General features: G+C 43.7%; 3 protein-coding genes across 3 annotated transcripts; 2 read left to right on the top strand and 1 right to left on the bottom strand.

The window, feature by feature from the left end:
• Positions 1-2,763: 2,763 nt before the first annotated feature.
• Positions 2,764-5,699, top strand: LOC139211271 (uncharacterized protein C6orf118-like). Its single transcript, XM_070841559.1, has 9 exons — positions 2,764-3,384; positions 3,591-3,713; positions 4,049-4,129; positions 4,507-4,610; positions 4,715-4,791; positions 5,036-5,220; positions 5,361-5,414; positions 5,508-5,569; positions 5,657-5,699. Exons 1-9 carry the CDS (start codon positions 2,764-2,766, stop codon positions 5,697-5,699), a joined length of 1,350 nt encoding a protein of 449 aa, XP_070697660.1.
• Positions 5,700-9,456: 3,757 nt separating this feature from the next.
• Positions 9,457-11,015, top strand: pla2g12b (phospholipase A2, group XIIB). Its single transcript, XM_070841558.1, has 4 exons — positions 9,457-9,991; positions 10,427-10,503; positions 10,620-10,785; positions 10,897-11,015. Exons 1-4 carry the CDS (start codon positions 9,457-9,459, stop codon positions 11,013-11,015), a joined length of 897 nt encoding a protein of 298 aa, XP_070697659.1.
• A 958-nt stretch (positions 11,016-11,973) lies between these two features.
• On the bottom strand, positions 11,974-22,244 carry oit3 (oncoprotein induced transcript 3). The gene is made up of 9 exons (XM_070841426.1): positions 22,181-22,244; positions 19,403-19,777; positions 19,180-19,290; positions 17,980-18,102; positions 17,774-17,896; positions 14,144-14,304; positions 13,563-13,975; positions 12,460-12,559; positions 11,974-12,290 (listed from the first exon to the last, which is right to left on the bottom strand). The coding sequence occupies exons 1-9, from the start codon at positions 22,236-22,238 to the stop codon at positions 12,126-12,128; spliced, it is 1,629 nt and encodes a 542-aa protein (XP_070697527.1). The 5' UTR covers positions 22,239-22,244; the 3' UTR covers positions 11,974-12,125.
• Between the last annotated feature and the right edge of the window lie 9 nt (positions 22,245-22,253).

Here is a 22,253-nt window from a genome sequence, read left to right as displayed (position 1 = left end):
CATCATCACGCATGGGGGCACATTTGGACTCTTCTAAACGAGTTTCCGAGATCTTCCAAAAGACAATAGTTTTGTCTGAAACTGTCATTCCAGTGGACGTTGTCCCTCCAAGACTGAAATAAATGCTCATATAATTAGTTTTTGTTTTTTACGCCTGGTACCGTGCCCCCCCCACCACTCCACCCCCACCCCACCCCCCCAATGGTGTGAATGTACATTTTGATGAATGTCCTGTCGATTGCAGATCCTCGGTGGTGGCAGTTTCCATGATGTGCTCTGTCTTACTTTTCAGAATTGCTTCCAGTAAGCTTCAACCAAGAGCAACAACAATTAGCATGCACCTGAACACGAGTTTATATATCATTTTGCATATACGGTAAATAGGTGTATACTGTGTACGATCTAGGAATTAGCTGGTACATACTGAGATGTGTGCTCTGATGGTGCTAAACTGAATGGCAGTCATGCACTTTCTGACTGGGCGTGTACACTGTGTGTGTGTGTGTGTGTGTGTGTGTGTGAGAAACAGAAAGCTTTTAACTGTCCCCCCCCCCCACCCCGCTCTGACCCCCCCCACCCCACCAGAGAACATGGTTGAGTCCATAACACTGCACTGTTCCTTCTACTTTTCAGCACCAGTTATATCCCATTGTCTGCACTATGTTTAGCTTATGATCTTCATCACTATTATTATTGATGATTATTATTATTGCTATTATTACTATTGTTATTTTCTTAATTAGAGTTAAATTTAAATTAACTTATATTTTTTATACAAAGAAAAATAATGTTGGCCTTTTTGTTTTGTACAAAGTAAACATTAAGATAAACGAAACGGTCTAGACATGTTACTGTTATCCAGAATAATTGCGGAATGTCTCAACTGTAAATGTAAGAGCAGTAGCCCAAATGACTTTTATTAAATACCTGAAAAATACATCTCTGTGCTAGACCTTTTCTTTATTTTCAGGTGTGAATGACCCTTTTCTTTTACCTGTACAAACGTACCATTTTAGTGACGATGCAGCACTTTGCTTAATTTCTTTGAATGTATTATTACTAAATGTTCAGCATGTGGTCGTGTATTTCCCTCTTCTTACCTTAACGCTTTTTAATTAATCAATCAATCTTTATCTATATTGCACCAATTCAAAACAAATGTTATCTCAAGAGCACGTCTGGACCAAATTCTTTAATTAACGACGATTCAAGAAGTCAAAATTAAGGATTAAAGAATCCCCACATGAGCAAACATCAGGTGTTGTTCATTCACTACTGCAGGAAATACATCACTCTGGATTTCTCCTGTTCCTGCTGCACTCTTCCACCTGAAACATTAAACATCACCTATATTGGTTCTACAGGTTCTACAGTAACCGTCACTGACCCTCCTGATAGATATTTACATTAGGAAATGAAACTCTGGATTTCTTATTCACTGTCATCAGCAAAGTATCCAGAAACGTCTGTGAAGGAAACTTCTGGGAGCTTCTTCCATCCTTTTTTAACATCATTACTTCAAACGTTAATGGCGGAGAAAAGGATGCAAATCAATGCAAACTCCATCATATGGCCCTACATGTTTTAATGAAGTATAACGTGTCACACTGTCTCTTCCCTCGTGCTCAGCTTTGCCATCTGGGTCCTCTCCTATTCTGGCCTTTCCAGCCCTGAGGCTGAGTTTCATCCTCCTCCTCTTCCTCCTTTTGCTGTGTGGGCTCCACTCACTACTGTGCACACAATAACCCGATTATTGTGAATAACCAGATTAAGATAAAAGTGCTATTAAAGCATTTACAGGAGTTTTGCAGCAACCAGATATCCCCAACAGCCAGAGTTTACACAATTTGTGTGGTAATTGGGTCACTGTGATTGATTTACCTCTAAAGAATTTAATGAAACAGAGGGATGAAGCTAAGTTAGGGGCACTTAAATCAGGTTTATTGGATGACCGATTAAAATACTGTGAAAACAAGTGGCTAAATCAAACAAAAGGAAGAAAAAATATAGACTATATATATATATATATATTATAGACTATATGAATCAGATGGTATGTTTTTAACTATACATTCATTTAAAAGTTATGTAAATCCAAGCAAACAAATTTCTAAATATTTCAGTGCTTATCACCTTTTTTATGAAAGGTTTTCTATTAACATGGACTCATGAAACCTGTCAAAAAGTTTCCATGACCGAGCTTCTACAAATGAGATCTAACACCTCAATTATCGAGGGTACGATTATTATCTGGACCCTGAACGCACCGCGCCCAGCCTGTCTCCTTGGTAACCGAGTGAAGCAGGAAGTTTGTGTTGCTGTCGTGAATCCCCACAAAAGTACAATTAGATACCAGGTGAGCTTGTAGTTTTCTGTAAATATAATTTGTTCCCGTGCTTCAGCTGCTTGTTAGTAATATATTTAACACTGAGCACCGTCGTCTCTTTGCTAGCTGCCTCCACCGTGCTAACTTAGCTAACGCTAGCTTGTTGTAAGCTAGCTGAGGCTACATTAGCTCAGGTACTTCCGTCACAAATCTGTGCTTTTGTAAATTATTATTCAGACACACAACATTTCTGGGATCATTGCTTTTCAACTATTTCATGTTATTATATAAATATAAAAAAATGTAAATAATTAAATAAAATGGTTACATTTATGTAATGTAAATATCACATTGTGACGTGTAATACAGGAAGTGTAATTATTGTACTCCAGGTAATAATATTTCATGTGAATAATGTGTTTTGTGCCTTCACAGTCATGTCCAGCAGCTTTGGGAGCGACATCCACAGACTGCTGCAGGCTGCTGAGGACGGCCAGAGGGCAGATATCCTGACCTACTCCTCAGGTCACCTGGGCCCCCGCAGCCTGAGCCAGAGTCAGCCTCACAGGGAGCCAACGCAGCCGTTCTGGACGGTGTCTCAGAGCCAAGGAGAAAGCCCAAACCCTCTGATACTCCAGCAGACACAGACAAAGGCACTGACCTACATAAAGAAGAAAGGAATTAAAGAGTCTCCCTCTGAGACGTCCACAGGCACGGCTTCACTAGAGTCTCAAGTTGTAATGTCAAGACGAGATCAGGCTCCTGATCACTCATCATGTGCGGGCATAAAAGAGAGAGCAAGTCCACCAAAGATAGTTCACCGTTCCTCAGACTCTTTGCGTCTCCGGCCGAGAGCCTTTTCCCAAAAGAAGTCCAACTCTTCATCTGATCCAGAGGAGAAGCAGAAGTCTTGCTCCAGCCGCTCCGACCAGGAGGGCTCAAACAGTAAAGAGGGTCAGCTACAGATGACACAACGGGTTGGCAGGCAAGTCCTAGCCAAGCAGGGCCTCTGGGCTGGAGGAAATGTTGCTGAAATACATGAGAGGAAACTAGAAAAGGTCAGAACGGTCACACACACACACTATCGCATCATGTAACTAGTTTTGTAATTGCACTTTTTTGAAATTTTAGGCCATTTTTCACTGTGAAATGCCAACTAAACACTCCTGCAGAAGGTGCAAGAATGAAGACATGCTCAGCCTCTCATGCACATTTGATCTTCCCTGTGTGTGTGTGTGTGTGTGTGTGTTCCTGTCATACCCAGGAGCTGAAAAAGCTGCCAGTGCAAAGCTGGCCCAGCAGAGACCGCCTTGCGGTGTTCAGTGACGTCTTTGATGATGTATGTGAAGACTCGCCAGTATTTGGACGCATCCTGAGGGAAATTAAGGTTTTTCCATTTCCTCTGTACCAGCTAGCACATTTTTAGCATGTGCCGTCAGACGTATTAGAGCCAAGAGAGCGTGAGTCCCTGGTGTAACGAGCGGAAGTAGAGCAACCACTGGAGCCTGGTCATGATGCGCCAGAGAGGGGGTCATTCGAGGGCAACGGCTGGATTAGTGCTCATTCATAAGAAATGTTGTCGGGTCGTGCAGGTTTCCTTTTTGCACACAATCACTTTGCTCACACGGTCTGTAAAACTGCTTATATAAATATGTAATTATCTGTTATTTTAATTTCATCTACAAAAACATAGGGTGAAATAATGCTTGTGTTTTCTTCCAGACTGAGTATGATCTGTATGTCGACCACATGATGGCGTCCCAATCCTCACTACACGACCAGGTAAAGCACACGGTCCATAGTGTGCTCAGTATGGATGTAAACAAGAGGAAGATCAGAGACGTGGATGTGACTTTCTAACTTTATTTCCTGTCAGAAACATTGACAGGTGCATCAGTTGATTGACAACAAGCTAACTCAACAGGTTCATGTTTACTGTGATGGGTTATCAAGCTCAGGAACTTTCAAAGTCTGTGGAAAATGTTTTTCATAGATCACAAAAAACATCCTCTAAAAGGTTATCATTAATATAACCTGTAGCTCAGTCAGAGCTCAGGGTCAGAGGTCTGCTGGGAATTGGAGTTGCACCTTACAGATATTTAAACTTTCCAGAGAGGAGGAAGGAGCCTCAAATAGTGTCAAACAGTACAAGTCGTGTTCTGATTGTTGTCATGTTACAGGCGCTGAATGCTTCCGTCAAAGACGACGGCACATTGGAAGAAGCTGAGATGAAGGTTTGCAGGCTGGAGCAGGAGGCCAGAGGAGCTCTGGAGGAGAATAAACGGTACTAACAGGATCCGTCTGACAAACAACAGTTTTCCTAATCATTTATAGTTATAAACATTATATTCTCATCGGATTAAGCAAGTTTATTCTTTTTTAACTCAGAGTCCGAAATGAATTGCAGACTGTTCCAGCAATCGAAAGCCCAGAGGACATGAGGAGTAAGACTCAAGACTACATTGGTACATCTAATCACTGGTGAACCACATCTAAGCAACTGCTGTATGTTACCCTGCAGGGAAACAGCACATGCTAACTTTTAGATTTCTGGTGTTTACAGACTCCCAGAATCAGACAGAAAGGGAGTTTTGTAGTTTCAGTGAGTAAACTGAGTTTATAATGCCTGCAGGGGCACGTATGCACAAGTACAAATACATCGTTCATCACTGCAGTGCTTTCATGCTGGGCTCCTCTGTGTTTGGACAGACACATCTCTGTCAGCGCTGCAGGACGGCGGGACCGCCAGCGGCTGCACCGACAGTGTCCAGTCCAAGAGGCTCGAGGTGTTGAACATGTGGAGGGAGATCCGGCAGCTGGAGGAGGAGATTAACAAGAAGCTGGTGTCCTCTGTTACAACCACAGCCAACGAAAGACACATGAAAGAGCTGAAGGTGCTGGCAGAGAAAGTGTCTATCCTCACATATTTGTAGCCGCGTTCTACGTTAGCCTTTGCTCTCTTTGAGAAATACCATTTAAGTAGAAACACATATCGCTGTGGTTTGTTTTTAGCATTGTGTCTTTGTGCTTCCAGACAGAAGTGATGAGACTGATAGCCTCAAATAACCGTCTGAATACCACCAACAAGGCAAGGGAGTTTGACCTTTTTCAGGTGCTACACTCTTTACATGCATGTCCTGCTGTGTGATAATGTTTATTTACTCTGTATTTTTCACTGAAGGATCTGGAAAACAACATCAACACGGTGCTGAACAGGGAGAAAGCAAGCAAAGCCATAAGAAGGTACGTGTTATATTGCACATATGGTATATCTGACACTCACTAGGAGACTTTCTTACTTACGGCTGCTCTCCTGTGTTTTGCCTCTAGGATGTTGTGGGACGAAATACATTGTGATCTGCAGACGGAATGAATATCTTCATCAGCACGTAGACCAGTGCATGTTTCACCGTCACAGTTTATTCTATATAAAGAGCGATGTGCAAGTCACATCTTTGACAGCCAGCAAGGTTATTTTACCCTTGTCATAACCCTTCAGTTTAGTGCCTATAAAAAATGTCTTTACCAGGAATAACACTGTAGATCATAAACTACCTCCAGTATCAGCAAGCACGCAAAAACATAAACTAAAAATACCCCAGAGCAAGTCCTGCTGTCTAACTTAAGAACAAGTACAGAAATATTAATAGTAACATGTACAGATTCAAAATAAAAGTATACGTTATGCAGACTGGCCCTTTAAGCCCCATTCTAGCAGTATTTGAATAATAATAATTAATTTACACATGAACTAGTGTTAAACTAGTATTATACTAACACAATATCAGTCATATGAATGCAGTGAAGTAAAGAGGTCACATAGAAGTAGAGAGTAGCATAAAATGAAAGTACCTCAACATTTAAATACGGTTTCACTCTCATCCAGCCGTTAAAGAACAGCAGTGAATTTGACACTTTGCATATGTTGTTTTAGTCTACTTAGTATTAATGTGAACATCTTCCACCTTAAGGTAGAAAAGAAATGAGTTGGGGTGCATGTACAGCCTGGAGCCGCTCAAATATTAATGAACTGGAAAGCAAGCTGTTTGAAAGCAGGAAAAAAAGGCCTGGATATGGTCTCAGCCATCTTTTTCTGATTTATCAGGGCCCGAGCACCAAGCAGTGCGAGAAAATGCATCCGATATAAATTGCAAGTTTGACGGTCTAAACATGCACAAAAACTCATGAAACTTTGCACACGCATCAGTCGTGGTGAAAAAGTAAAGCAAACAAATGAAATAAATCAGTAAAGGCCAGATGCTGTTTCTTTTATGGTTTTCACTCATTTCTTGAACTAAAAGTCAAGTGTTCACTCTTTCCAGACCCGCTTGAATTTAAATCCGGCTCCCCGTCTCTCTGGTCTGTACCTGGACTGTACCACTACTAGCTGTCTTCAGAACGTCTCCCTTCCTACTTTCACATAATGGTATGATCCTACTCTCTTCTCGCATGTGATTGCCCATCACAATAAAACTCTGAAGATGCTGTGCTCCCGACGGTAGTCGGCTCTTCTCCTTCAGCTACAAAGAGTCGGAGGCTTTACTTCTGCTTCATAAAGTCTTTGGAGGGCGAGAGGAGGAAAACATCAAGGAGACGTGGAGTTGGCTTTGGTTAATGAGGTCAGTCTGAGGCTGAATGGCCGAACAATCACAAACAAATCAGTGGTCAGTTTTTAGCTAACGCTAGCTAACGTGCACAGCTGCTACATTTTCTGTAGCAGCTGCACGTCATCAGTTTCACATTAAAACTCCAGCTGGAGGACACGGTGCTCTCCTCGTCCGCTCTCATGGGAATGTGCTCGAGGTGTCGGGGTACTATGGACATCCAACCAGGGCTGCTGCTGCTGCTGCTGCTGCTGCTGCTCTCCAAGGCGTGAACGACAGCGCTGTTCAGCTTTAAAACACACAACACAGCCGAGGGGGAGAGGGTCCAGGCAGCAACCACACTCAGAAAATAAACTGCACAACCATTTGAGCCATTAAGTCTTTTTCTTAAGCAAGAAATCAATACATTGAAAATATCCTGCGTGTTTTCAATATTCCGTCGGCACTGACAACAAATCTCCTACCTGAGAGCTTCAGCACAGAGCACATGTTCCCTCAGTGGCTGCAGAACCTCCTCTTCTTCAAACGTGTTGTCGCTTCAGTTCGCACATCTGCAAGTGGGAGAAAATGTTACAACAATTAAATTTTATACAAGTTGTGTTTACAGTCGGCAGCAACGCTGGAAAGTGGAGAACTGCAGGATGCCGATGAATAAAAAGTGAGGAGGATTTGGACGAACCTGAAGACTCTTCCTCGGCTCCTCAGCAGTGAACACTGACCCACCTGAAGCATGAAAGGAAAAAGAATCAATCAATAAGTGATCAGAAGTTGGAGCTGTATCACCTTCATGTTGAACAAGGCTGCAGAGGGTGTCTGCCCCCCGAACCCAAACTGGAAGGAGATTCCACAGGAGAGGAGCCTGATAGATTATAAACATAAATGTACAGTACAGAGAGGTATATGAAATGAGTGAAAAATATATTGTCATACAGTAAATTATTATTATTACTATACCAGTAGTTATGGTTGATGGTAGTACTGTACTTGCACATATTTATCCATCCCATATTAAACTATTATACCAAACAGCAACACATCAGGCCTTCACCTTTACACTATTCACACACCTGCTGCTAATTATATATGATGTCACTGTCATAGATTGACACTTTCTTTTTAATTTTGTACTTTAATGTTGTACATTGGGCTGTTGCGACTCCTGAATTTCCCCCATGGGGATCAATAAAGGATTAGTATTATTATTATTATTATTAAAACGTAGCAGCTGTTCAGGTTACCATGGTTAGCTAGCGTTAGCTAACTAGCTAGCTTCTGACCACCACGTGTTTGTGTTTGTGTTCGGTCATTCAGCCTCAGACTGACCTCATTAACCAAAGCCAACTCCGAGTCTTCATGATGTTTTCCTCCGGTAGTTTTCCAGTTTTCTTCTCCTCCAAACATCTTTGTGAAGCAGAAAAACGAGCTGCAGAAAACGCGCCAACAATCCGCTCAGGTTCCGACGTCATCTGCTGCTGCGGAAGTGTCCTGACATCATTTCCTCGACCCGAGAAACGTCGCGCCGTTGAGACATAAGCAGCCCGTAAAGTTTAGCAGTAACTCTGTAGATCTAGTAACTACGGGTGTTTATCGTTCACAAAAAATGTAATGAACTATTTTCAGGGAGTTCATTCCACAGAGCAGGTAGAAGTTTGGGTTCAGGTGTTTTACATTTTTGAGGACACAGCGCCCCCTTGTGTCCTGTAGGAGTAACTATTTATCACTGTTCCTCCACTCGCTTTCTCTTTTTCACTGTTTTTTCTGTTCATTTATTATATCTTTACTTTTCATGAGTCATTCACTGATATGTGTTAGCACTGTTCATCTGGGATGAATAAAAACAGTGTGAAGTGTGTGGACCTGCCCGTTGAGCTCTTTTCTGTCCAGGGAGCCTCATCTGGCCATTTCTGCAGCAGAAAGACCTGAAAAGATCATTTCCAGAGCACACATCACTGTTCTAACACCAGAGGGCGGCAGAGACATGCCGAAAGAACAACATAGTGTTCAGTTTGTCTGAACGGTGCTGAAGGGTCAGTCTGCAAACCTTTATCAACATACAGTGAAGTCTGTCGTGTCTCATGAACCGGCTCCAGGATCACATGCAGCATTAAATGTACTCATGTTGAATTGAACACAGACTTTGACTTATTGTACATGTGACTATTCATAAAAGTCATAAAAATCTGAATCACAGCTTTGTGGATAAGACTGTGATGAAATTTGACGTGTTCAAGAGTCACAGAGAACGAGAAGATTAGAGGAATTATCGAAGCTGTCTTTGGAGTGATAGGGGGGTGACCTTTGCCCCCGACATGAGAGAGTGCCTTGCTGTCTGCTGGGACCTAATCACAGGTCAAAGTCTGCTCTGGGGCTGGCAGGGCCACCAGGAGCGCAGAGTGTTTCTGTCCCTCACTGTCTGAGCTCTTCTCACCCTGTGAACACCTTCCTCCACCTGGACTGTCACCACTGCACTTCAACACCATGCTGCTCCGGACTGTGGTCCTGCTCCTCGTCTGCGTGTCTGCGGGCATGTGTGCCACTTTAGGCCACTACCAGACTGAAGCAAAAGAGGAGGGGGCTGCTGCTGCTGCTGCTGCTGCTGGGGGTGCAGTAGAAGCTGCCCCTGTAGATGCAGAGAGCCAAGTAGCTGATTCACCTGCAGCTGAGGCACCAGCAGCTGACTCCCTCTTCGGTGACAGTCCTCTACCTGAAATACTCGCAGTGGACCAAGCAGCAGCCGACCAGCCTGAAGTGAATGTCTCCATCACAGATGGTGCAGCAGCAGAAGAGGCAGGGGCAGACGGTGATCGGCCTGCTGGAGACGCCCCTGCTCCGGAAGCTCTTCCTGGTGAAGCTGCCACCGAGGAGCAACCGTCTGAGGAGGGGAATGACATCAGACCAGTCCAGCCACACCAGTCCCTGAACAGACCCCCGGCACATGAAGACAGCAGCTGGAGCCTCAACTCAATTAGAAACAGCTTCCAGACGCTGCACGGATACTTTGACTCCCTGGTGGAGCTGGCGGGGGGGCAGAACGGTGTGTGTCAGTACCGCTGCAGACACGGTAAGAGCTGGAGTCTGGAGTTAACATACTGATGTTTTACTGAGCAGTGTTGTGACCTGGAGGTGGGCCTCTTCGATAAATGATTGATTCAGGGGGCTCAGGGTAAGTTTCCAAATGATTGTTATGTTGTCCACATCCAATATTTCTTCTCTATTTGTTTTCTTTCAGTCTCAAATATCTCTGCTGTCCGTTTATCAGCTTATGTGTGTCTGGATCAAAGATATAGTGCAAAGCCCTCAGGCTGCTGATAATGAGGCCTGAATGTATTGTGGTTATCAGCCTGGGAGGTGGATGTTCCTACAGTTATACAATCAGTGCAGATGTTCTCAAACAGAAGTTACATCTTATCTTATTCACCAGGAACAGAGATACTACAGTACATGATGACGTTAGTTTGCTGATGTGTTCAAGGACTAATTCGAGGTGTTTTTACAGGAGAGCCTCCCAAACCTCGGCCCGGCTACCAGCTCCCGGAGCCGGACGGCTGCAGCTCCTCTCTGGTGGGATTCCAGGTGAATGCCGCTGTAGGTGGCCTTTCCACAGCACCAACAGCCCAGAGCTACGTCAGTAATGTTAGGCTCTGTGCTAGTGAACTGTACTGACACACTACAGTTCTGTCTCTCCACAGCTGGACTTGGGCATCCCTGCTATGACACAGTGCTGTAACCAGCTTGACGTGTGCTACGACACTTGTGGGACAAGCAAGTACGACTGTGACTCCAAGTTTCGCTCGTGTCTGCACCACATCTGCTCCGACCTTAACAAGAGTCTGGGCTTTGTGTCGAAGGTAGAAGGTGAGATGAGATACTCACACTGAATTATCCTGCTTTCTCTGGCAAAAATAACTCAACATTGAAACTGACTGCGCCTCCCTCCTCTCGATGTTTCTCTGTCTTTGGTCTCAGCCTGTGAATCGATGGCAGACACCCTCTACAGCACAGTGTGGACTCTTGGTTGTAGGCCTTACATGAACAGCCAGAGGGCAGCGTGTGTCTGCGAGGGGGAGGAGAGGGACGAGCTGTGAGCCACAACACAGTGGAACAACTCCTGGATGTTTTCACAGGCAAACAACAGAGCTTCTGCAGATCATACTGTATATTTATAGGCTTTTCATCAAAGAGGAGATACTTCACAAGAGCCCTCTGAAGAGTCCGAGCTGGGGAGTAAAGAAGCACATAAAACAGTTTCTAAGGTTTTATTCACTGGCAGCACCAACAGATATCAGGTATCTGAATGTGACTATCAGAAAACTAATTGCTCGTGCGTGTTGCCACACTTCATTTCATATTAAGCCATTTCAGGCCTCTATGACTCCATTACCATAAATTACTTTGACTCCAAATGACCCCAGACAGCACCTGATGGGAAGGATATTGTAGTTGTATTAATTTCCTCTAGATGGAAAGACACACAATAATTGCTACGATGCACACGGTTCACTGTGCTGCTATTTATCAGGATAGTGTTTATTACAGCCTCTATGTTAATGTTTGATCTAAGTTATTTGCCAGTTATTTGTTATTTTTTTATGCATAATGCATGGCTACTTGCAGTTAAACTGACATGATTAATTCTAGATTAACTGTCAGCATGATAAAGTGCATGCATATTTTCCAGGCACAGCACAGCAGCGACCAGCCATCGATTACGTCAATGTGTTAGAAAACATCTATGGATGTTCCGTGTGTATCTTTCCAGCCAGCGATGGTGTGAAATGTAAACCACTTTTGTAAATCCACTAAATCTTTAAGCTGTAATCAAGCCTGAGAAATGCCTGAAAGTTTGACCCAGAAAAACATCCTTCATGCTGCAGTTGTTACAAATGAACTGTGGCCCCTCCGAATGAGTTCTAATAGAAATGTCATTCACTTTAATGTCAGTAAATTGGCTGCCAGGCAAAAAGGCAAAGACACACAAACTTGGATGTATTAAGCACTGTGACTGACACTGGAACTTATATAGGAATAAAGAAGAGTGTAAATACTGTACATCTGCATGTTTATGTGAATACAACAACAGTCCTGTTTATGCTTTTGGTGCTTTAAATACAGAATACACTGAAACGGTCAGTTTATCTCCTTAAATCTGACGTTTCTCCGGCCTGTCGCAGTGATTTTCTGGCTCCATGTTAGCGTCATGGCTCAGGCAGGATGAAGATGGGGCCTCCGCTCAGTGTGTGCTGCTCCTGAGTTTCACCGGTCTGAACCTCTCTGCGGACGCGGAGGCGTCCTCGACAGTGCTGAGCACAGCGGGAGTCTCCTGCTCCGCATACTAACACCTGGCAGTGGAGGAACACTTGCTGCAAACAGAGGAGACGAGCTTCTTTTAGCAGAGAGAGAGACGAGCTTCTTTTAGCAGAGAGAGAGACGAGCGGCTTCACAGTGTAAAGACACTGCTAACTCAGACAGAATCTACTACAGTGCTACGCAGATATGCCAGCTGGCTCCCAGCATGTATTTTTTACTCACTCGGTTGTCCTTGCCAATGAACTTGAAGACAGGGACCTGGTAGTGCTTGGAGAGCTGGTCCTTTGATGAGTACTGAGTCACAGTTTCATCAGAGATGCACCTGAGCAGGAGGCCAAAATACAGTCAGACGTGCAGCTGATGTCTTAACACAGGACACAGATCCATATATATTTATAACAAGCCACTCCACCAAGGTTAGCTGGCCGCAAGGCCCTGAAACACTGTTGAATCTGTAATAGGAAATCGTGAAAAAAGATTATAGCCCTGCTCTGTTGGAGTCTGCAGAGCAGTAAGAGGAAATCTCACTCCGAAATGGTTTCACTATTCTCACTTTCCTTTTTTCTGTTGAAAATATTCTTGTTTTCTTTCCACATTAATCAGAGAACAAGACCAGTGGCATTTTCTAGTGACATTTCCTTGACAGAGAGGAGATTTCCTGCCCTATAACTGTCAAGCAGCCGATGCCGAGGCTCTGTGGAAACACAGCAGCTGGGTCGGCTCCTGCTGACGTCTGTTAGAAGGACTATAAATGTTGCAGGACCAAATGCAGCGCTGCTATTAATGGGGCAGTATCAAAAGGACAATTCTGCATTTTTACTGTATGTATGAGCCACAAAATTTAAAAGGGTCAGTTCACCCAAATTACAATAAAAGCAGCGCCTTACTTCTGGTAGTATCTCCATGCATGAACAGTAACACGCAGGTTTGTTTTTATGTGTCTGATATCTGTCGCTGAGCTTTCTCCCTCCACCACCGTACAATGGAGATGAAGGAAATTTCAACTATGGAGCTCACAGCATTGAATAAAGCACGTTTTTAAACATGTTTAAGTAACAGAAATAATCTTTACAGACCATGACTGCGTCTGAGGTTTCTACTTAAGCAGCAGTGCCGATGAAAACTGATGACAGCATCAGCAACAGGGACATTCATTCTGCTCCTGATTTCTCTAAATTAAATAATCAGTGATGTGTGCAGCACAAACAAATTTCCAGTTACCACCATTTTAATGGGAGTGAAACCAGAAATACCAAAGACAGATATCTTGTGTGGTGTAGTGTGCTGTGTCTTGCCGCACTAGATGTGACATTAAAACTACCTACCCGTCTCTGATGAGGTAATACTTGAGGGCCTGGTCAGCTTTGGGCCCCGGGGTGGCGAAGCAGCTCTCCACCAGTGCAGAGAGGCCCTCCACTCTCTCCTTTGGCTCCACCCCGAAGAACAGGGAGTCATGCAGGCGGAGCTGGGGCGGGGTGAGGTAGGGCTCGGAGAACTCTGCGTTTTTGAAGAGCTCGAGGGCGAAGGGGAAGACGCCCTCACTGTGGCCTGCCAGCTCCAGGGCTGAGCTGCGCACACTGGCCTGGTATTCGTCCGACACCTGGTACTCCCTGGGGAACTCACAGGTGACCGGGAGCACTAACTTACTGGTGCGGACTATCAGGTCCCTGCTGCTCCCCGGGCTGCTCCTGGGAAGGCCCGTCACCAGGTTGGTCCCCACAATCTTATCGTCCGTCACCTGGGGGTCAGCATTCAGTTTACGGCACTTTAATAGCTTTCACAGCTGGTGACAAACTCCTACAGGCCACTTTTAAGGCCCTGCTCTGTCATACAGTCATATGATGAGCAAACATTTGTCCTGGCCCTGACCGTACAGGCTAAAACATTCAAACACAACCCCTCTGACCTCCACCACTGTGCCACAGGTCTTCAGGCTGAAGCTGAGGTTGATGTGTGTGCCATTGGAGACGCCTCGACAAGACGAGTTGGACAGAGACAGCTCCAGTCCTCCGACAAGGTCCTTAGGGACTGACACGATGATACGGCTGGAGTCACACTGGACGGGCACTGCAGCGAAGGAAGACATGACTTATCGTTATGGTCCCGTAAACTGGCACAAATGCTGGAACAGAGCAGCATTCATACCACAGTCATGTGACCTGATGAAAACATACCACAACATCTGTTCTCTTTGTACCATCAGCTGTTTTGGTAACGACTTTGGTGACTTTGGTAACGTCCCGTTATGGTTTGCTGCAATTCTGTCTTTTCCATACGACTAATTTGAAAGAGCTGAAATGATCAATTAGTCAATCAAAGCTTTTCTGATAACTAATTTTAGCTTTTCATTTTAGTGCTTTATTAAATAGGACAGCTTAAGAGATGCAGAGGGGATGACCTGCAGTAAAGGGCCACAGGTCAATAAGGACAAAAAGAACCAGGAATCAATTGTATTGTAAAGCAATTTTTCAAGCTTTTCCAATGAGAGTACTCGCTGCTTTTTTGCTTTATATGATAGTAAAGAAAATATTTTCAAATTTTTTTACTGTTGGTCAGACAAATCAAGACATTTATGGACGTACATAAACATTATAGACTAATTTGGCTGATTATTGAGAAAGATATTGTCTGATAATGAACATATTAGTGGCTGCAACAGTAGGTTTGAATATCTTTGGGTTTTAGACTGTTGGATGGAAAGAACATGTAGTTTGAGGACATATTTTTTCTGACATATTTTGAAATAATCTGTCAGAAACATAATTTACACCAGGGGTCACCAACACGGTGCCCACAGGCACCAGGTCCCCCCAAGGACCACATGAGTCGCCCCCCGCAGGCCTGTTCTAAAAATAGCACAACTCACCAGTGAGCTGCGTCTAAAATTTTATTTTTTTCTGTTGCTGTTCTTTTTTTAATCACACTTGCATTTATATAGATCTGAAAATGACAATATCTTAAAAATAAAAGAATTAGTTTAGATAGTTTTAGGTGAACTCTGACCTCTTCGAGTTCAAAGGTCAAAGGTCAGTGTTGTGCGCATGACAAGACTTTGGCGCTCGTGCAGAGTAAGCTAGCGGGCGCAGCGGAGATGATGGAGCTGAATGCGGTTTCTAACCCAAAAAACATGACAGAAAAAAGAAAGAAAGCTCATCATTTTCACAGTGAATGGGAGGAAGAGTTCTTTGTTACTACTGTGAAAGAAAACTGCGTGTATCTCATTTGCGGGGCGACGACAAAGCGGCACAAAGTGGAGAGACACTTCACTACGGGTCACAGAGCTAGCATGCTAACTGCCATGCTAACTAGCATGCTAACTGCCCACCGGGAAGCTACGGGCAGAAACAGCCCGTGAGCCGAAGGCAGCTTTGGGTAAGCAGCAGTCTGTTTTCACCAGGCCGGAGGAAAAATCCCAACAAGCAGCCGAAGCCTCGTTTAGAGCTCCACATTTTCAAACAGATACCAGATGTTGTCAGGGGCAACATGGCGGTGTCATGGCAACGTTAAATAAAAATATTGATTTTTAATTGTGTTCAATTCAAAAGTGTCTTCATGAAATGTAAACAGATATAATTTTGTTAAATGTCGCAGATTTGTTCATTAGTTTAAAATGTGGTAAGATTTATTTAAAATTATCAAAGTTGATTTTTCTTAAACATTACTTAATTGATAACTATTACAAACATAGTTGATGATTGTGCAGTAATTTATCTCTGTGTAATAATAATTTTTAATACATCTCTTTTTTTTATTCATACTTTTATATATTTATATTTTACTTTGTGTTTGAAGTGTATTCTTATTCTTATTCTTTTGGAGCTGTGTGTAACAAAAAGCAATTTCCCCCTGGGGATTATTAAAGTAATTCTGATTATGATGATGCGTTTAAAGGCTCTTTGTCAGTGGGCAGTGAAAATGGAACATTTGTTCTATGAAATGTTGTAGAAGTGATCATCTGAAAATGTAAACAATTGCTGATTAATAGAAATTAAATGTGTAATATTGATTTGATCTGTTTCCCACCTTGTTTAGTCATTGTTGATAATTATTGTGAGAAATCACTAACATGATCAGTGTCTTCACATAGATGAGTATCATTAATCATTAATAATAATATATAACTAAAGGCAAACTGAACTAATTTGTTATTTCAGAGCAGTGTGACAAACTGGTAGCCCTTCGTCTGACTCAGTACCATGAAGTAGCTCTCAGTTTCTAAAAGGTCTGCGGCATTTTTAACAAAATGATGTCTGTTTTCATGAAGACACTTTTGAATTGAACACAATTAAAAATCAATATTTTTATTTACCGTTGCCATGACACCGCCATGTTGCCCCTGACAACATCTGGTATCTGTTTGAAAATGTGGAGCTCTAAACGAGGCTTCGGCTGCTTGTTGGGATTTTTCCTCCGGCCTGGTGAAAACAGACTGCTGCTTACCCAAAGCTGCCTTCAGCTCACGGGCTGTTTCTGCCCGTAGCTTCCCGGTGGGCAGTTAGCATGCTAGTTAGCATGGCAGTTAGCATGCTAGCTCTGTGACCCGTAGTGAAGTGTCTCTCCACATTGTGCCGCTTTGTCGTCGCCCCGCAAATGAGACACGCGCAGTTTTCTTTCACAGTAGTAACAAAGAACTCTTCCTCCCATTCACTGTGAAAATGATGAGCCTTCTTTCTTTTTTCTGCCACGTTTTTTGGGTTAGAAACCGCATTCAGCTCCTTCATCTCCGCTGCGCCCGCTAGCTTACTCTGCACGAGCGCCAAAGTTTTGTCATGCGCACAACACTGACCTTTAAACTTTGAACTTTGAACTCGAAGAGGTCAGAGTTCACCTAAAACTATCTAAACTAATTCTTAAATGCAAGTGTGATTAAAAAAAGAATAGCAACAGAAAAAAATTAAATTTTAGACGCAGCTCACTGGTGAGTTGTGTTATTTTTAGAACAGGCCTGTGGGGGGCGACTCATGTGGTCCTTGGGGGGACCTGGTGCCTGCGGTCACCGTGTTGGTGACCCCTGATCTAGAAGATCTTTTCAGTTTAATGCAATTTTGCATCTCTGTGTCAGCCTGCCTTGTCTGATGGATTGTCTAACTTCAACATCTACCTTTCTCTTCCACACACACACACACTGATACACACTAACACACACTGATACACATTAACACACACTGATACACACTAACACACATTAACACACACTGATACACACTGATACACACTAACACACATTAACACACACTGATACACACTGATACACACTAACACACATTAACACACACTGATACACACTGATACACACTAACACACACTGATACACACTAACACACATTAACACACACTGATACACACTGATACACACTAACACACATTAACACACACTGATACACACTGATACACACTAACACACATTAACACACACTGATACACACTGATACACACTAACACACATTAACACACACTGACACACACTAACACACACTGATACACATTAACACACATTAACACACACTGATACACACTAACACACACTGATACACACCCTGACAAGTGCGTTTATCGTCTCCCAGCTCCAGCCCCCTGGGACAGTGGCACTGATAGGAGTCCAGCAGCGAGGAGCAGCCATGGCTGCAGCCTCCGTTGTTAACATGACAGCCTGCGATCTCTGCAGGAGGACGCAGAGAGAAGGAGACACCTGGTTTAGTTAATAAACTGTTGAGTCACTGAAGTACCAGAACGTGGATGTACCTCTGCAGTTGTGTCCGTCTGCGTCCAGCACACGGCCCGGCCCACACTCACAGCGCCTGGAGCCTTTGGTGTTCACACACACCTCTGCACAGCCACCGTTGGCCTTCTCACATTCATTAACATCTGGACACACACACACACACCTGGTCAGATATTATGATCACACGAGTTTTAACTGACTGAGCAGCACATGGGTGGAGTTTATCGCCTCCATCCAATTCACTTAGTGTTCCAGGGAAGAGGAGGATAAATCGACATGAAGGGACTCTAAAACTGTGTTTATAATACTGAGAGGACCAGTAAAGGAATAATGATGGATGGAATAAAAGGAGGAACCAAAGTGAGAGTGAAGACAGAGAGTGAGAGAGGATGGAGACTTCATTTTTGAGACAGGGAGGCAGATTTGGTTGATGGGTGAATAATGAGATAATGGCCCCACTGCATCCCTGTCACCCGTCATTAGGTGTACCATCCAGTGTACCCCCCCCCCCCATCACACACACACCTTCAGTAGAGACAGCAAAGCCAGGAGACAACCTTTCAATCTTTCTGTCACTATTGTTGCTTCCTTCATCAGACTTGTACTCATCCTCCCTGTGTCATGATCTGTCTCATCACTTCTGTCTGTTGTGATAGTTACACACATGCTGTTTGCAGTAGTCGTGATAACTAGAAGCAGGCGGATGGGACTGCGGCCACAGAGCCGGTGAACTGATCAAATAGATTCACCAATCTGATTTGAAAATATAAATGAAATACGCTCATATTAAGTCGGCTGTAACACCGGCTAAAAGGACTGAATACACACTAGAAACAGCTAAAGTAGTGGATGCAAGGTTAAAGTGGTGAGCTAAAAGTAATGGATAAACATCTGACAGAGTTAGCTCAAAGGAAAGAAGTTATAATAGTTGATAATAATACTAAATAAATGAATAGTGAAATAGGCAGAGATGTATAGAAGGATGGAGTGTGTGATCCTCTGCACAACATCCTGAATCTCTCATTAAGTCGAGCAAACATGGGTATTTGAGTGGGAAGCAGAAATATGAACGTATTTGTCCAAACAAAGTGCACATGCAGTCTGATTGATTTCCCTTGTTATTGTTTGTTGGTTATCAGTCTTCCATGTGTTCCTGCTTATCACCTCCTGCTGTACAACTTATCTGCTCCCCCCTCTTCCTCCCTCTGTATCTGCCTCACCCAGGCATGTTTGTCTGTCTGGTCCCAGGACGGTCCCAGGTGCACAGCGACAGTCAGACTCGGGACATCCGGTACCCGAACAGTCCACTTCATCACAGATGTCATAGAAATCTGCACAACACACACACACACACACACACAGATAGGTGATTAACACAACAATAGGAAAGAAAATGAGAATGAACTCAGTTATCGTATTAAAAACTGGACTTTTCACACTCACGGCCACAGTAAACATGGAAGCAGACTGAGGGTCTGGGCAGGCGGTAGACGAAGTATCCTCCACTGCAGGCCTTCACGTCCACACTGGCGCTCCACTGGCAGCAGTTGCCATTGAAGCTGGCGCAGGCAGGCAGGGTGACGACGCCTTCCAGGGGCTGAGGGTGGCTGCCTTTCAGCCAGATGGGAGCGTGGGTGCCACAGTGATTCTCAGAGATGCAGAAGGTGGGCATGGCGTCCCCGGCCATGCCAGTGAAGCGGTACCACTCTCCGGACACGTGGCTGTCGCAGAGAGGCACGCCGGACGACTGGTTGACGTGGTAGTCTGTGTTCCTCCAGGGTTCATTCAGGCTGATGTAGGCAGAGCACGGGTCCAGGGCTGAGCCACGAGGGCGGGACGGACAAGATGGACAAGGTTTACTTTCACATAGTTGGAAAAAAAAGATGAACATGATGTAAATGTGTGTTTTAGGATTAGGAGGAGGAGGTTCAGTGAGTTATCAGTTTAATGTGTGCACAAAACATGATATCACATAATGCTTTGATACAGACTTTTAATTCCATATATTTATTTGATATGCTTACTTATGGAAAAGATCTCAGCAGGTAAAAGTGTCAGTTTAAGAATAAGAATAAGAATAAGACCGACTTTATTTATCGGTACAGAGGTCGTCACAACAATACAAAATATTAAAATACAAAATTGAACAGAAACTTAGACACAATAAAATACAATTAAATAGACTGTCCCCTTTTTTAAAACAAAAAGTACAGATTGAAAAGTTTAAGTGCCATAAAAGCACAACCTTACTCACTAGTGATGAAAACATATTTGCTGACTTCATTCTTGTGATACTTTTTCTTTGATCATCCCACTTTGGAGATTTCTGCCTCCACATCAGTAAAATGTAGGTGAAATTAATTTTGTTTCTGGAGCTCACAGCAGTGAGAAATTACATTTAGAAAAGAAATTAAACACAGCGGCGCTGAAGGGGTTTAAGATGCCAACCATGAGCCACAGTGCCCCTGGTGAGAGACCGCCGGGCACCTTTGTTGTAAGTTAAGTATCTGAAAATGTGTTCTCGCCCTGTTACCCTGAATAACCCACAGACCTCACCACCAATCATTTTCATGGGGGCTATTTCTCCAGTAGAAAGTAGTTCCAACGAAAAGAGAAATCTAGAAAAGGTGTTTTCCTTTTATAATATTTGGTAAAGTGACCCTTTAGTATTGAAGTAGTTAATGATGGTAAGAGCATTAGAGGAAAGTTATGAACTATTACTTTTTCACCATGTACTGAGCACTGTGCTGGTCATCTGAGCAAACCTTTGGACTGTCAAGATAAGCCGGAGCACAGTGTCACTTCTGACTGAACCACAAAAAGACAAGCCAACCACGAGCAGCCCTTTATCCAGCGCACTCTGTCAGCGGTGACTCTCTTCCCCACAGTCAGCTCTGCAGAATCAGGAGAACAACTGAACCAGCAGAGTAAACAAACTGCAGCAAAACGATCAATGTAGCCGCTGCCCCTTTTCAAGCCCTCTCAACGGCGTAATTAAGAGGTAGACGTAGCACAAAGGGAAAAGACAAAGACATGAGGGATTATGGGAAAGGGTGAAGTGGGCAGGCGTGAGAGTAAGTGTTAATCACAGAGAATCAGCGGGGATGAAGAAACAGCAGGAGGCTGTAAAACACAGGACAGAGTGTGACAGCTGTCAACCAGCACATAACACTTTACTGGGGCAGTAACCAGCGCTGTGACCAAACTCTGCATTTAGGTGGATTGCTGCACATAAAACATCCATGTTTACGTTTCCTGGATCTTAAACGACGAGTGTTTTCTGCGTGACGGAGGCCAAGGTTGACCAGAGGTTTACTTTTACGATATCTGTTCCTCTCACAAGTAAACACAAGACACACAAACATGTTTTCCAAGTTAGAAACCAGCCTCAGCGACGGTGGACTCATTTAGGGAGCATAAATGATGTCACCACACGGGTCACTCTCTCCCCCCATCCACAGTCCATCTCGTCACTTCATGCTGCTCCAATAGAACCAGACAGATCAATCCGAGGCCTCCACTCACTGACAGCGTAAAGGGCCAGTTTTGGAGACGTACGGCTGGCAAACAGCGTTCCGGCTCAAGAGGCACAGACGGGGCAGAGGACACTGCCGATTCATGCAGGTTATGTTAATGGGAGCATTAAATCTTCCAGATGGAGCTGGAATAACTTAATTTGGCTGTTAAGGGAACGTGGAGCCACAGCTGACCTGAGTCAGACTCCAGCCGCTCATCTGCACACAGTGTCAAACTTCATTGCTCCTCACAGTAAATGTGTAAAGGTGAGTCTGACCACCTTTAAACATTTATCAAATCCTGTGAAGAAGCCCAAGACCAACAATGAATTGGTCCTCAAACTGTTAAAAACTATTAGAAACACATTGAAAAGCCTCACAGGTGCACTGGGTGACATGTTCTGTGCAGACATCAACCTGCTGTTATGAAATAGTCCCCAAGAAATGAACTCTTTTCCCTGGTTTGAGAAACATTTGTACTAACCTAACTTGTGATTTGTTTTTAAATTTACATCTCCAGTAGGAACAAGAAGATTCAAGGTCCAATAGTATTGAGAAGGTGGATTAAGACACAGTTCCTCTGACTTATATTGAAAATACAGAGTAAAATAGCACCATGCAGTAACCAGACACTGACACAAAGTCTTTACTGCACAGTAACTGAAATCTAATGTTAATACAGGAGATATAACAATGTTCCACTCACCTACACCTGCCAGAGCAGGAGCCTCCTGCAGCAGACTGATGATCACTAAGAGAATCATGACGTGTTTTCTCTC

This window comes from Pempheris klunzingeri, chromosome 12 (genome assembly GCF_042242105.1).
Source record: "Pempheris klunzingeri isolate RE-2024b chromosome 12, fPemKlu1.hap1, whole genome shotgun sequence".
In the NCBI taxonomy this organism is placed as follows: domain Eukaryota; kingdom Metazoa; phylum Chordata; class Actinopteri; order Acropomatiformes; family Pempheridae; genus Pempheris; species Pempheris klunzingeri.
This window is presented reverse-complemented; position numbering and strand designations above follow the sequence as displayed.